This window comes from Mugil cephalus, chromosome 12 (genome assembly GCF_022458985.1).
Source record: "Mugil cephalus isolate CIBA_MC_2020 chromosome 12, CIBA_Mcephalus_1.1, whole genome shotgun sequence".
In the NCBI taxonomy this organism is placed as follows: Eukaryota; Metazoa; Chordata; class Actinopteri; order Mugiliformes; family Mugilidae; genus Mugil; species Mugil cephalus.
This window is the reverse complement of record NC_061781.1, coordinates 17817383-17832214: the sequence shown is the minus strand read 5'-3', so window position 1 is coordinate 17832214 and position 14832 is coordinate 17817383. Positions and strand designations below refer to the sequence as shown.

The 14832-nt window shown below is 42.3% G+C and overlaps 1 protein-coding gene across 4 annotated transcripts in view; it reads right to left on the bottom strand.

Annotated features, from left to right (window-relative positions):
- The window catches only part of sytl5 (synaptotagmin-like 5), a 36823-nt gene that overhangs the window by 16938 nt on the left and 5053 nt on the right, over nt 1-14832 (bottom strand). For all 4 annotated transcript variants that reach the window (XM_047601850.1, XM_047601849.1, XM_047601848.1 and 1 more), the window contains exons 2-4: nt 2153-2511; nt 1850-2065; nt 55-167 (exon numbers count right to left, since the gene is read on the bottom strand). In XM_047601850.1, coding sequence (XP_047457806.1) covers nt 55-167; nt 1850-2065; nt 2153-2271 — 448 coding nt within the window. In that variant the 5' untranslated portion in view covers nt 2272-2511. The remainder of the gene's footprint in view (nt 1-54; nt 168-1849; nt 2066-2152; nt 2512-14832) is intronic.

The window sequence follows — 14832 nt, the reverse complement described above, 5'->3', positions numbered from 1 at the left end:
TTATGGCTTGGGTTACAGCCTTCTAGTCTGAAGTGCATTAGCGATCAGACTCACGTGTCGGGCTGCTCAGGATTGTGTGTTTGATCACGTCACTGCTCAGCACTCCCTGCTCGAAGCGCTTGGATCGCTCCTCCAGGAACCACTCTCCGGTCACCACCTTCAGCTCCCTGTAAGTGTAAGTGCACCCCTTATAATTCAACCCTTTAAGACGCCAGATCAACTCACACACTTTAAGTGAGGAAAAGTAATAAATTTTTTTCCTCTGCTTCTGTTTTAGTTGGTTATTTTCTGCACGCAGGCTTTCGCTGGTAGTTAGGCATGTGGGTGGCAGCTGAGAAAAACTTCACTCTTTACAGATGTCATCTTTTGGATTCTGTATAATTGTTCATACGGCTAAGTGGTGGAGAACTTGGTATCTTTATTTATTTCTGGGATTGTTTCTTTCTTTTTTTTTTAAGTGAGTGCAGACAAGCGAAGAAAAGTTAGAACCTGATTGATGGAAGACATTTTGAGTTTGTACTGACTGATTAAAGCTCCTCCTACCAATAACTTCTAAGCAACAAAATACAAAAATACTGCACAATGACAGCTTCGCTGAGCAGGGAATGGAACATGACCTTTGCGATTTATGTAGAAACCAGAAACTTATAAGGCATTTTTTTTTAGGTCGTAACAAACCGGCTTCGTTGTCTGCAACGTACAACAAAAGTAATTCAGTCTAATGCAGCAGAATTACAACAGTGATACTCTCATTTGCCATTGGATCTGGTTTTGAGAGGTCATTTCGGAGGGTGTGTTGGTACTAATGACCTGCACTGTAATCCAAAGAGATGTTGCTTTTATTTAGACGACTGATGCTGAAATAATTGGGGTGGACAGAATTACAGCAAAGCTGTTGAGTGTCCTGTGTATCAGACATTACTGTCAACGGTGGCTCTAAAGAACCTGTAACCGAACGGTTCCCAAAACACAGAGAACACATACACCGATCAGCCACAACATTAAAACCACTGAAAAGAGATGCACATAGCATGCCGGGAAACATCTGGACCTTCATTTCTTCATGTAACAGCCAACTAGACCAGATCAGGGACCCCCACCCCATAGCAATGACACTCCTCCAAACCAAAGACGGTTTAGGAACAACTCAAAAAACATGAAAAACAGCACAAGGTGTTGACCTGACCTATCTGTGGGATGCACTGGCATAAGCCTGATCCACAGAGACTCCTCCCCCCTCAACTCATAGGACTCAAAGGCCCCCACTAACAACTGTTGTTGACACAACATTACACCCTCAGAAGGCCCATGTCCATTCTCTTATGAGTCACAACTGCTTTGGACAAACAAGAAAAACCTGCATAATATTAGGAAGGTGGTCATAATGTTACGCCTGATTTGTGTATATTAACTGCACTTGAAAATGATAGAAAACAGTCAGAAATATCGAACGCTTGAGCCGCAACTGAAAAAGATTTATTGGTGTAAACAGAACTCAGGGTAACGCTGATAAATCATACCAACGTCTGAGACAACCAGAAGAAGCCTGGCATCTTTTCATAAAGAGGGGAAGCCAGCTGCCCCACGGCTTGAGGGGAAGACTCGAATGTGGCGAGATAGTAAATCATGAAGCAGAAAAAGGCAGTACACATGGAAGGAAAGCTCTAAAGGGGCTAGGTTCTTCTCAAAAAGTTTGTTAGGGTGGATTTTGCCTCCAATCGCTATCACAACACCGAAACACATGAGACCCTCAACAGACAAATTGAGACAGATGTGGAGGCATTCACCACCATCTGGAGCACACTCCCCCTCTAAACACTGCCCTGGTCCCGGAAGGCATCGCACTTACAAGATCTTGGCACAAACATTACACCTCCACTGGCGCGAATTGGGAATCGTAATGCGGCACTCGTTGCAGACGCGCAGCTGACACTCCTCGCATAGATCTCCGCGGTCGAATATCAGGCCCAGAGTCTTGAGGCAGCGAGCGCACTGTCGCTCCCCCAGTTCCTGGGGCCGACGGGAGCCTTTTCGTTTGATCTCCAACAGCTCGTTCTTCAGCTTCCTGCAGGACGGAAGCAAGAGAACACCATAGGATACTTAGAAAACAATGAGATATTCACATGGAAAATGGCGGCGATGAATTCCTCACCGAATCCTTTTCTCCTCTCTTTTCCTCAGCTTCTCGTCTTTCTGCAGCACCTTCAGGATCATCTCTCGTTCATGTTCCAGCAGAAAGGACAGGTTCAGATCCTCTCCGACCTGCTCCATTGGTCCCTCAGTCTAGCTCAACCAGCAAAATCAGCCCAGCAAATACGTTGCATGGAAGAAGTCGCCAAGATCTACATTATGTTGCAAAGCGCTCATGACTTTGTACTGTTCCGCTAAGGATTGGGTTTTCCTTCTTTTAGTGTTGGCATAGTCTGAACTTGTGATTTGCAAAGCGTCCAGTGTTTCCTCTTCTGGTCTTCTGTTTCTTAGTGGGGCAGACAAGACACAGCCTCAAGAAACCTAGACAAAGGAAAACAGACACAAGGGAAAGTCAATAACATAATACATTCGTTTGGCATGAATAATGTAAAAGAAATGTTCACGGATTGGAGGTAAGAATCATTGTGAATCCCGGTTAACCTGCCCGACTTGTGACCAGTTTAAAACGCATTAATTAAAACGAGACAATGATTTGCAGTATTACAAGGGGAAGCACGAATAATTGGTAGACATCTGACAGCTCCGCAGCAGCTTAACAACCTCCCAATTAGGCTCCGGGGCTGACATTCAGAGCGCAGCGCCCATATTTCTCAGCTTCTATTAGCAAAGCTCTGCCTTTCCCTGAAAGTCCTGACAACACTTCCACTAATTATCTGCGCACCTGCATGCCAGCCCACACAGCTACACAACACTCATTTGGTGGTTGTTTTCCTACAAAGAGACGAACTTCTTAGCGCCAGAGTCACGGCTGTGGAGAGGGCAAAGTCACTCAGTCGGTCCAGGCATCAATGTTGGGTTTCAGTTGCTATGGAATACGATGCAGATTATCCATGATGCACAGAGAATAAGTTGTTGATGATGTGTTAGTTATCATTTCCAACCGAAGTCAACTAAGTGTTTTAACTAAAATGAGCTTTTTGTGTGTACACATGCACCCTTAATTTGTTGCCAGCATGGCTCTAAGCTCATCATTAGCAGTTCGGTGGTTGAGCATCTCTCTCAAACACGATGACATATGGACAGGAAGAGTTGGGAATTGAACCACTAAACCTACGATTAATGGATGCACCATCTGAGCTCCGGCAGTCCTGATTATAATAAACGGTCCACGGGGGAAGAGTGTAAAGCAGCAAAAATGTCACTACTTCCTGCGCTGTGTTAAAGCTAAGAAGCTCTGATTTGTTCTGATGCGCAGAATGCTGGAAGTGAACACACAGATAATATTCTCCATCCAGCTGTAGTGCCTGATCAAATAAATTTCTAGGAATAATTTAAATAAAAATCGTCTTTCCGCACTGTGAATGAAACGTACCAAGAAGCTCAGAAATACTGTCGTAGAGCGCGCACAGGCTGATATGAGGCACAGAGCAAAAAAATAAATTCTGCCAGTGCCTTTGTAAATGACGTTGAGGGAAGAGAAAAAAAAAAACTAAATGAAGTGGAAGGATCCGAGTGAGCTTGCACCAGCCTCCTTCAGTCCTTATTCATTACAGTCTCTTTCATCCCCGTCCTTCTCTCTCCTCTTCCCTTCACTTTACATGAATTAGCACTAATGAACCGGCAGACATCGGCACAGCTTCATTTGAAACCCAAAGGTGCATCATGGTATCAGTGATTGCAGCATTTTAAGCTGAAAAGATTTCACTTCACCTTTTAGACGTGAGGCATTTAACAGGGGAAATATTAAACATCTGATACCTTTTAAATGGTTCAAGCTACTTAATACGAGTATGATTTCCTCGGTTATTTGGCAATGTCTCAAAACTATTTCAGCCTGAAGCCACGCCAGCAGCTCTTTGAGGTACAGGAACACATAAAATCAACAACATGCTGGTGTTACTTGTCTGTATCTTCTCACACTTTTTCATTAAACCCAGAGTAAAGCTGAGGATGATGGGAATCACTTGTATTTTATGTGTTTAATCACAATCAACAGCGATTAAGACATTAGCAAAGAATGTTTTGTTTATTTTGACAAGCTTGTATCCTGATAAGAAATTAGTCCACGCCAAGCTGAAGTATAGGTTACATATTGACTTTGTGATGTCTGCAAGTCAAAAGTATTGTAAGTAATTATTTGCGCTTGTATCATCCTCTTCTATAGTACTGGTACTCAAAGCGCTTTGCAATGTTTCTCATTCACCCCACATTCATGACTGCCATGTAAGGTAGTTTAAACAATTCAGCTGATGAAATATTTTAACGGTCAACATCAAGGTGCAGATGAAGTCAGATATTTTACCAACTGGTGGCAAGAATCGTATGTGCAAAATCTTGTACCAGACGGTTCAATACAAGTTGAGATATTTTACGTAATATATGTATGTTTTGATCTCCTGGTTGCTTCAGAAAAAGTCAAGGACTTAGCGTGTTACTGATGGTTTGTCATGAGACTGGTGAGACACGCATAACACAATTATCCTTTATATATGTATATATATATATATATACACATATATATATATACACATATATATAGTGGGAAATAGGTCAGCTGTGTTGTGTAAACATTACCACTGCTGTGAATACCCGCCGAAACCATGTAGCTTGAATCTAATCTAATGTATGATTCATTATAGTTCAAACTGTGAACTGTGGAGTCATTCTTATATTTAGTATTTACCCACAGATATAACTAGTGACTTGTGACCCATCACCTATATAGACAGGATTTGTATCGGTGCTGCTGCTTTATTGGTTTCACCCTGGTGCATCAAACATGCTGCCAAATCAAATAGAATTAATTTCTATTTACTTAGCACCAAAAACACTGACACTGGAGCCTGGAGTCTAAAAGTCCCAAAGGAAAGGAGGAAGCATAGCAGCAGAAAGTCAAAAATGCAGATTAGGTCAACACAGACAATCCAAGTGACACATGACTCATACTTGGTCAACAACATCAATGAAACGAAACCAATATTTGTCCGAGCTTCCATCGTGTCGCAGATGTGCTATGAGCACAACACTATCTGTGTGTGTGTGTTGCTGTAGGCGTGGTGTCCTGACGCAGCCCTCCCTGAGTACACATGGCAGAAATTCCCGCTGCCGTTCAGTCTGCCCTGAGTAAACATCAGCGCGGAGGCAGTAAAACTTCGGCATCTGAGAGGAGGAAGGTGACTCAATACTTTTCGCAACACACCGGTGGTTTCCATCTTTTTTTCACGATCCATATTGTTCAAGTATGAAGTGTATGTTCTATCAGGGACACCCTGCAGCCTTTTTGGTGTTTTGCAGCTCTGTGGCATTTCACCGGTCTCCTGCAGGTGGTCGAGTTTACAGACAGCAGAATCAATCTGCCAATTAAAGACAACAGGTGATCTGGAAGCAGCTTGGCTCCGGTTGGCAGAACCACACAACGGACACCGGCGAAAGACGAACACAGGATGAACGTAAAATAGTTGTTACTGACAAACCAGGGGCTGGACATTGGAAATGAAATGAGCTCAGAGTCAGAACAGCTTCATCACCTTCAATGCTCTCATGTCAGTTTTGAAGTGTGTGTGAGAGAAAGCCATGTAACATCAGTAATTTTAATTTTAATTTACCTCCTCACACTGCAAAAGTGTACAGGTTGTGCTCCACACACCGGATGATGTTTGGCTTCAGATAGAAGCAGTGTGCAAATAGCAGCCTTGTCAGAAACCAGAGCTCGGACAGGCTTTGAAGGATGAGTCTATTGATATTTTAAATTTTGTTTATTGTCACCAAATGCTTTTAAAAGACCTAAACCAATAACGCACAGATCCTCCAAACCACTCTTGTCTTTGTAGCCAAAGCCGGATAGATTGTAGTGTTTTTAAGACACGTCAATGAGCCGCATTGTTGCACCATGTGATGTTCCTTCATTTAGTCAATCTCACATAAAACCGTCCTGCTGCCATAAATCCACAGCTGAACAAAGTTATTTACAAATGTGCTCTTTACTTCTTTTCTTTTCTTCAAATTAAAGGTTTTGGAAGGAACGAGCCTGTTTGGATCCACACAAGACGAGAGGCAAGATGTTTTGCTCGTCACTGCTGCTGTGATTAAAACTACACCATGAAAGCTTCAATATTTGGTGAAAAGGAGACCCTTCCCTTAAAATATCCATACACAGCGTTATATGACAATGGTAATATGTGCAATATGCACATGAATGGATCAACATTCATACCATACTGAGTTTACAGAGTCGTGGTGGCGTTACAGATGTTTGATTTCTTCTTTAAAGAAAAAAGCTGCTTCAGTAGCGCTTGGTAATTTCATATGATATTAATTATTCATAGAGAGAGTGGGCTCGCTTGTTAAGAAAGCTTAAAAGTTCAAATGCTTCTTTTTTTTTCCCTGAGCACTTTAAGAACTAACTGTGAGGAACAACAGCTGAGAAAGAAAGTCCATTTCCTGACTAAGCTCCAGCTCCACAAAAAGTAAGCACCGTTTCCGAGATCAAGAGCGATGAACTGTTTAACTAGAACCACCACAAGAAAAACAAGTCGAGAAAAGCAAAGCAAAACCTTCGCAATTTTACTGTTATACGGCAGACATGTTAACAGTTTATTCTTGCGTGAAGCAAATACGCAGCAACATTGGGGTCAGGATGAGTCATGATTCTGACCACAAGTGACTACTGAGGAAAAGCTGTGATAACAAACAAAGTGATGAAGTCGGTGAAATGACTCTTAACAGTTAATAACATCTGCCTGGAATAATTAAAATATCTTGCTTTAGTATACAATGTACTGCTTATTGATTGCAGTGACAGAAAAGTTTAAAATGATTCAATAAATGGCATTGCTAATGACATGTGAAAGTAGCAATAAAATATTTCTATGAGAGAGAAGTTGGATTGAGAGAACACCATACTTTTGCAGCAACGTGGGTCACCCGAGCTCTTAAAACTAAAAATTTATCAGCTCTACTCGTTTCTCCAACGAGCAGCAGCTCCAATTTTTATATTCGGGAGATCTGCTTTGCCATAAAGACAGAAAATAAATTGCACAGTAGCTTCTTCCGCTGGCATCAGCAGATTCTCCTAAATAACTTCCCCGGGCGCTTTAAAGGAAGCACAATGCAACACAATAACCTGCAAACAGATGTGACTATCACGAGCTGCGGGTCCATTAATAAATTATACAAATTGGCAGCTGCATTAGTTAACCATCATTCCGTCTCAATGGTTTTTCCCCGGAAAGGAAAAGTTGGCTGTGTTCTTTTGCTTTAATGCATATCCCCTAAATCCCCCTGTGGTAATTCACAGGATGCTGAAACATTAATGTGGCACAGACGTCAGACGGTGGCGATGATGAACGGCAGAGAGCGTATAGGATGGCCATTAAACAGCAGGTCGCTTGACTCCACTGCCACAGACCTTCTGCTGGCTTCACCCTAACACGGGGGGTTCCTCTGATGCACGCAGACACAATGGCAGACTTCCTCCAAGAGTAGGAAACATAAATTATTCATCAGCACGGGTCAATAATAACACACTTCACAGCTGCTTACACTGATGCGACGGCAACATTCAAGAATATAGCATAAACCGAGAAACTGCATCAGTGTTATTTTCTACAGATAGGGGACATTAGGGACAAACCTTCGCATTTCTTTAATCACCACCTATCTTCTATCATTGTGTTATGTATCGAAGCGACTGCACGAACGTATTTCAAATCACCACCACAACCTTCTTGTGGAAACACCAATAAATCAAACCTGCCTGAAAGAGCAAACAAACACAGAGACATACAAGGAAAATGCACCCGGATTCAACCGAACTAAAACCAAATTGTTATCAATTATGCAGTTGTTCAACCACCTTTTACGACATGATGTTAACACGGCGTTAGATTCTGATTCCCACTAACACCCGAGGGAAATACTTTCATGAAACGGGACTTCAGCAAATATATTTATAATTTAAACTAGAAAGAAAATCTGATGATTCTGATTTTATCACACCTTCAAATGCACAAAATTAGAATCGAGTTTACCAGACCAGAGGGAAATGATTAAAACTACTTTAAAGAGAGAGAACCTATATTATTTAAACCTCTGACATCTGAGGTCGGTTGGTCTCTATTCTACTGAACTGTGTTGTCAGCATGCCAACATTTAAAGAGCTCTCCAAGGCCTTCAGTAAAAAAAAAAAAAAAAAAAAAAAAAAAAAGATTGTGGATACTCATGAGTCTGGCAGGGGATTTAAAAAGATTATTCCACTATAAGGAGAAGCATCTACAATCAGGGAAGATTTCCAGTAATGACAGTAATTTGACTGGGACTGGCCACATCTTCCAATTCAGGCTGTAAAATGAAGATTACAAGAACCCAAAAATGTAATTGCAAGATCTGCACGAAAACTCTCCATGAGTCTAAAATCAGAAAAAGATTGATGCGCATGGGAGGCGTGCCAGGAAAAAGCATATGCCGCCAGAAAAGAACAAGAACCACTGACATTAAAGTAATAATAGGAAGACGAGATGAACAAAGAAAAACCAAAAGAAAGAATAGAAAGAAAGAAGCTAAAATAGTACTGATTTAGTGATGTGTCCTGTTTTTAATTCGTAGTATTTTCTTTGGGGTCAAGACAAAAATCTTCAATTCTAGAGTAACAGCTGTAAAAAAAAATAAAGTATTTGGACACGTTTCGGGTTTATTTTGCAGCTCACCAGAGTGATAATTATTGTTCAATATGTAAACATTAACTCAATTCACCCCGGCAGAACTGGACGCTGATACCAGGCGGAGAGTTTAACAGCCTAACCTTTTTATTCCAAACATGACTTCTATGGAAACCCACACCACAAAATAACAAGATTGTGAGTGACATGGAATCAGGGCAGTCTCATTTACCAGTTGTGAGTCTGCACGCTGTCTTTCTCCTGCCTTGTGCTGTGCATATTCTGTCAAAGGTCCATGATCAGAATTGTTTCCAGCGTGCCCAGCTGAAATCAATTTAAGTGAAATGAAGCAAATAAGATTGGTCCTGCTATCTCAGCCGTGCATCTCCCTGCATGTAGTCCGCTTCCTGCAATCGGATGCGGACCTGTGTGCCCGGGCGGAATCAATGGGGGGCCACAGCATTTGCAGCAAGCACAGGATGCACTGGAGGTGGAGGTGGTTTCTGGGAAGAGATGGGTTTGAGAAAGGGAGAAATGACACGTTCATCGGTACATGACGTGTTTGTCCAAGTGGAAAGTATCCCTGCCTTTCATTTAAAAGGACGCTTCTTTGACCGTCTCTCTTTTTCCCTTTCTTGGCTCGTCTCACTTTGACACAAGACCCATGCACGCACACACACACACACACACACACACACACACAAACACACACTCCTCAGGGCAGATACCATATCTGCACCACTGCAGTACACTAATAACCCTCTCTCTCAGCCTGGAGCCCTGTCAGACACACTGTCCGTGTCACTGCCAATCAGCGAGGACCTGCTGTCGGCAGGAATTGCCGTCACTCCTCTTATCCCCTCATCACTCTGCATGTCAGTAGCTGTGCTGCAATACAAGCCATCAGCGTTTGTCAATCAGAATCCAATTTGCAACCTTAATTACTTGGTTGGCTCAAAGGTAATGAAGCGGCATTAGACACCAATATGAATGACCTCCGTCAAGCCAGACTCTTTGCATAACAACACTCTGTCCTTGCCAGATTTGGTCTTTTGTCTGGGATTACGAGTCTACTGGGGCCGAGGCGATGCCAGGCTGCAGTGGAAATAAATAAATCACCCTCAAATTTCATAACATGACCGTCGTCAAGTTTTTCACGCTTGGACCAAGGATGAAGATGGAAGACGGAGGGAATATTTATAGCTGCTCCAAACAGTCACACTCACGCTCTGGTGAGGTCCGCCATTACAGGCCATCATACATCACTCACTTCCTGACAGTCTTTCCTCAAAGGCGTTCATGATACTGCCCTCGGTGGTACACACACACAAACATTTGAGGATAAAAATGAGAGCGGGAGAGAGTTTACTGCCTCGTCTTTATACGGCCGGTCAATCACAGTGTGAAGTAGCCGTGATTGGTGGAGGTCTGGATGCTTTAGAAAGCTGCTGGATCCAAACTGCTTGTTATATGTCATCTCTACCAATAACCCAGACTCAGATTTTACGTTTTCATGAAGCTTGTTTCATGATGTGAGGGCACGAAAAACGCAGGCGCGGTTTCGACTAAAAGTCTCCCTTAAGTTAGTGCGACACATTTGCATGAGTCACATCTAGAGCAATTCTGAAATGTCACTGGTGGGAAAAGCCAAAAACACACTCACATCTTTTAATCTAACTGCCTGATAGCAGCTCCCGCTGTTAACCTTGTAATCAGCAGATACATATCTTAAATTAGCCGTTGTTGTTGCACTGATTCCAGGAATGATTATTTACGTTTGACTTACTTTTCTCTGCAGTTTCTTTTTGATAGTGTCACAGCTGTCTCAAATTTGCAATGCTACTACATCTAAAAGCTGATGAACTTTACAAAACTACACAATCTGATCAATATTAGCCAACTAGTGCTAAACACATTACTATTTTTGCAATACAAATAATGACCCGAGGGTGAGTGTGTGTGAGGCCAGATGAAAAGTTGGGGCAACGGTAAAATCTTTGCAGTTCATCCAGTTGTGAACATTCGCCATCTGCCATCTTAGCAGCTGCCACTCTGTAAACACTTCAGAGCTCTCCAGTCTCATCTCCAAGTGAGAGCAATGGTGCACAGCCAGTAAAGACTTGGAGCTGTCACCTTGGATCATTCGAAATTGTTCTTCCGTTGTCTCTTTCTGAAAACCATTAACACTCAAGCCTTCAGACGAGGTTGGAACAACATGCTGTGTAAACCAGTTTGTTCCAATCATCCTGGGACCTGCAGCGCATTCAAAGCTGATTTTAGAAGAATGCGAGCGGAGGAGGACTCAGATCTAACAAGAAAGAGTTTTACAGTATGTGGTGTTTACACAAGGAAAGTATTACGCTCCATTTATCAGACGTAATTAGTTACTCGATAGATAAGAAACACAAAATGCGGCATTCACCTAGAAATAAAATAATTAAAACTTGCTCCTCATTGAAAAGCATCCTTTTTTGGGTTTATTAGTTATTAGTTGACCCTTTAACATTCTGCCAGGTCATATATAGGACAGCAGTATATTTTTGTACCAATCAGAGCTCTGTACATGAGTTTTGTTTGAGTAAATGCTGCATGCATGTGCAATTTTCTTCTGATTTCACTTATAAAAGTCATTATAGGATTCAACACCTATTTGCAAAACAAAAAAGTTCAGGCGAATCCAACTTTGATTACTCAAGAATGATACCACTTAGAGTGATTCTGGCTCTGACTTTTGTGTGACAGAGACCATGACCATGCATGAGCTTCAAAGTGTTCACAAAGGGCATTCAGTTGACTTTGGGCATGTTCGAAATTGGCTTTTTAAGCTGGAATGATAAGAGGTTAAATGAAGGATCTCAGTACTTCCTCCATCACAACCTCTCTGAGTTTGTTTTTTTAGCACACAGGCCTCCATTGTTTAAGCTAATTCCTGCCCAGCCATGACTAAGATTTAAAAAGCCACCCTTACAGCCATGAACTGCACATGTCACATTCACCGTAACATTACAACTCTCAGCGGGGCCGTCCGCGGTAATGACCTATCAAGCCTGCAGGCCTCCGCAGTTCCCTGCCGGGCTCAATGGAGCAGAAAATAGGAAAAACAAACCAGCGTAGTATGTGGCTCTGAAAACCTTAGCCCGACCCCTGTTTGCTGTTCACTCTCTTCCTTCTACCTCCACTGAGCTCTCCGGTATCATTCCGAATGCTGCTCGTCGTCCTTGCGTTGATAGGTTGTTTCGTGTGTTGTGTCATTTCTCCCGCTAATTAAGAGGAAAGGGCAGCGTGGGCTCAGGAAAAGGCTGCCAGTCCTTCCAAACAAACCAGCAGAGTGAGTGCAGATAGCGGGAGGACTGAAAATGGATGATTGTGTTGTGTTATTGGGTGTGACTGCTGGAATTAAAGACTACCAGGAAGAGAAAAGCCCATCTGGACTTCGAGGGGAAAGACAGTTAAAACCAGGTGCTGTGCGATAATTTTAATGGATGTGAAGTGTTCTGGGGGCGAGAAAGGCTTTTAGTCACAGCAAACCTTACAGCAACACACGAAACACAGAGCACGCCAACAAAAAATGCTTTTTTCTTGTCTTGTGTTGCATAAGATTTTCCTGCAATCAAAATGGTTTAAAGTTAAAAAGACCTCGGACCAGCTGAATCTAAAGCCAAAGCATAATTCAATTCCTTAATTCTTGATGAGATAATACACTACAGACGCCATGAAATCGAAAGGAATGGAACAACAACTGATTACAAAATGTGTTGGTGATTAGCTTTTACAGCTATATGGAGAAAATAATAACCAGATTCAACAGTGATCTATCAATTAGTAATCAAGCTGATTTTATCTGAACCAAAGTGGGTGACAACAAAGCACCACCGGTAACGAAGGCCGAATGTGACATCACCTCATGTTGCCTGTGCCTGGAACAAAAAGAAGTTGTGTTTAAACACATTGTAAAGACTACACCTGCCTGAAACCAAACAACACGTCACACGGGAAAGTGGCAGCAGTCTGTATACATCATTCAAAAGAGGAAAACATTAGAGCTAAAATTAGCTGGAAAGCTACAAAGAAGCAACCCGTTACATAATATTCTTTCTCAAGCAGCAAACTCTGATGCCCATGTGGAAATGCAAAAAAAGTTGCAGTTCATCGAGTGGCCACTTGAGACTCCAAAAGGGAGCAAATCCCCGTAGACCCCTATGTTAAAAAGCCCAAATTTATAGCGATATTAAACATGTTTACAGCCTGGTACAAAAATTATTTTGGTGTGGGTGGAGTAAAGCTCGTCCAACATGGCGACTACAGGCTCCACCCACTCCAGAATCCAGTGGGTGACATCACAATGGGTTTGTCCATAGTATATACAGTCAGAGATCAACACCCTCCGCACACTGAATGAGCTGAAAAGTTGCCACAAAGGGTGCAACCAAGGCCAACGGTTTGAGGCATACTTCACAAACTGGGGTTAAAGAACAGCAGAAGGTCGACTTGGCGTCTCACTGCAGCATCATAACCTCTGCATTAAACATTTACCTGGTTATGCCAACAAAAACAAAACAACACAGACCTGTGAAACAAATCAAAATAACACCCCACTCCATCTGCATCGTCCACACACAGGCAATAAATCTGCTTGCCGGTTTCCTCTAATGTGATTAATTATATAGAGGACACATCTTCTGTGTGTTCAGTGATGACAAGAGATGACATTTGCTCTTTCTATCGTCAGTATAAACCACCCTTGCCACGTCTGCAGTGTAAACAGGCCATTTTTTTATGCCAAAGCAAAAACAACAAAAAAAAAAGTAAACGAATGAGTCCAGATTCGAAGCCACAGTCTGTCGTCTGCTCCACAGATCTGGCACCGCTTTGGCTCACGATAGAAACTGTGAGATGATCCAAGTGCAGAAAGTCTGTTTGTTGGATAAACATTTCTAGTCTCTACTTCGACTGTCAGTCAACACAGAAAAGCAGTAAATGAGTCCCTTTGAAACTGTGATTTAAAAAAGAAAAAAAAAGCTGCATCCATCATAAAAAGCACCTTTCATTAAAACGGTACACATTAAAATCACTTTTGTTTTTCCAGGCCGACGTACAAAAGACGTGTGCGCTGCCTCCACACGAGCACTTAAAGAACAAGAGATGAGAGCTTTTTAGATTGAGGCGGGATCTTATTAACCCAGTTTCAGTCGCGGCCTCTGTTGCCGCCGCTGTTTCTTCACAGGAAGAGGGGGAGAGGGAGATGCTCGGGTTATAACCAGCCTCGTCTCCTTTCACCAGCGTGGCTGAATATTTCATGGCACTTTGTTCCTACCACACTGTCCAATACTTGATATTTTCAAGACACTACAGACTAATGGAGGGAAGTGTTCAGGGCAACGTTAACATTAATCACAGTGCAACAACTGAAAAGCATGTGTAATTTAAAGCTAATGGATTAGGGTTGTGTTGTCTTATGAGTATCCCCGCAGCATTTTTTGCTTTATTACACTGTATGCTGCGCATTAGTTTCGCCAGAACACAGACGCGCAATGAAATTCAGCGTTGAAAGTTTATGTTGGCTGAGCCTTCCGGGACAGATCGATGAAAAAAGACAAATGGGTACCTCTGGGTTTCTGTTTTAAAAGCACATAACGTCTTCTTCCATCTCTCTTGTCGTTTGTCTGAGAAGTTCAATCACCGGAGAAACGCTGAACCTCAAGCGGCCACGAGGTTCATTCATGTGAAACTTTGACAACGAAACACTTTTTACAATTCTACAGATCTGAGCCGCCCACGCATTCGAGGAAAACCCAGGACACGAGCCAAAACAACGGCGACTGTAAAATAATCAGCCTGCAGGCAAACAGTATTTAGAGCAGGGGATATTTTGACAGAAAGAGCGTCCTGTTGTGAGTCAGAGACAATTACTGAAACCTCACCAAAGAAAGTGTCCTCATAAAGTTCAGAGATGTTCCGATAACTTGGAATTAGCTGCTTCCTCTGTACAAGTCTGTTTAAACTGTATAAGATTTAACTGGGTGGT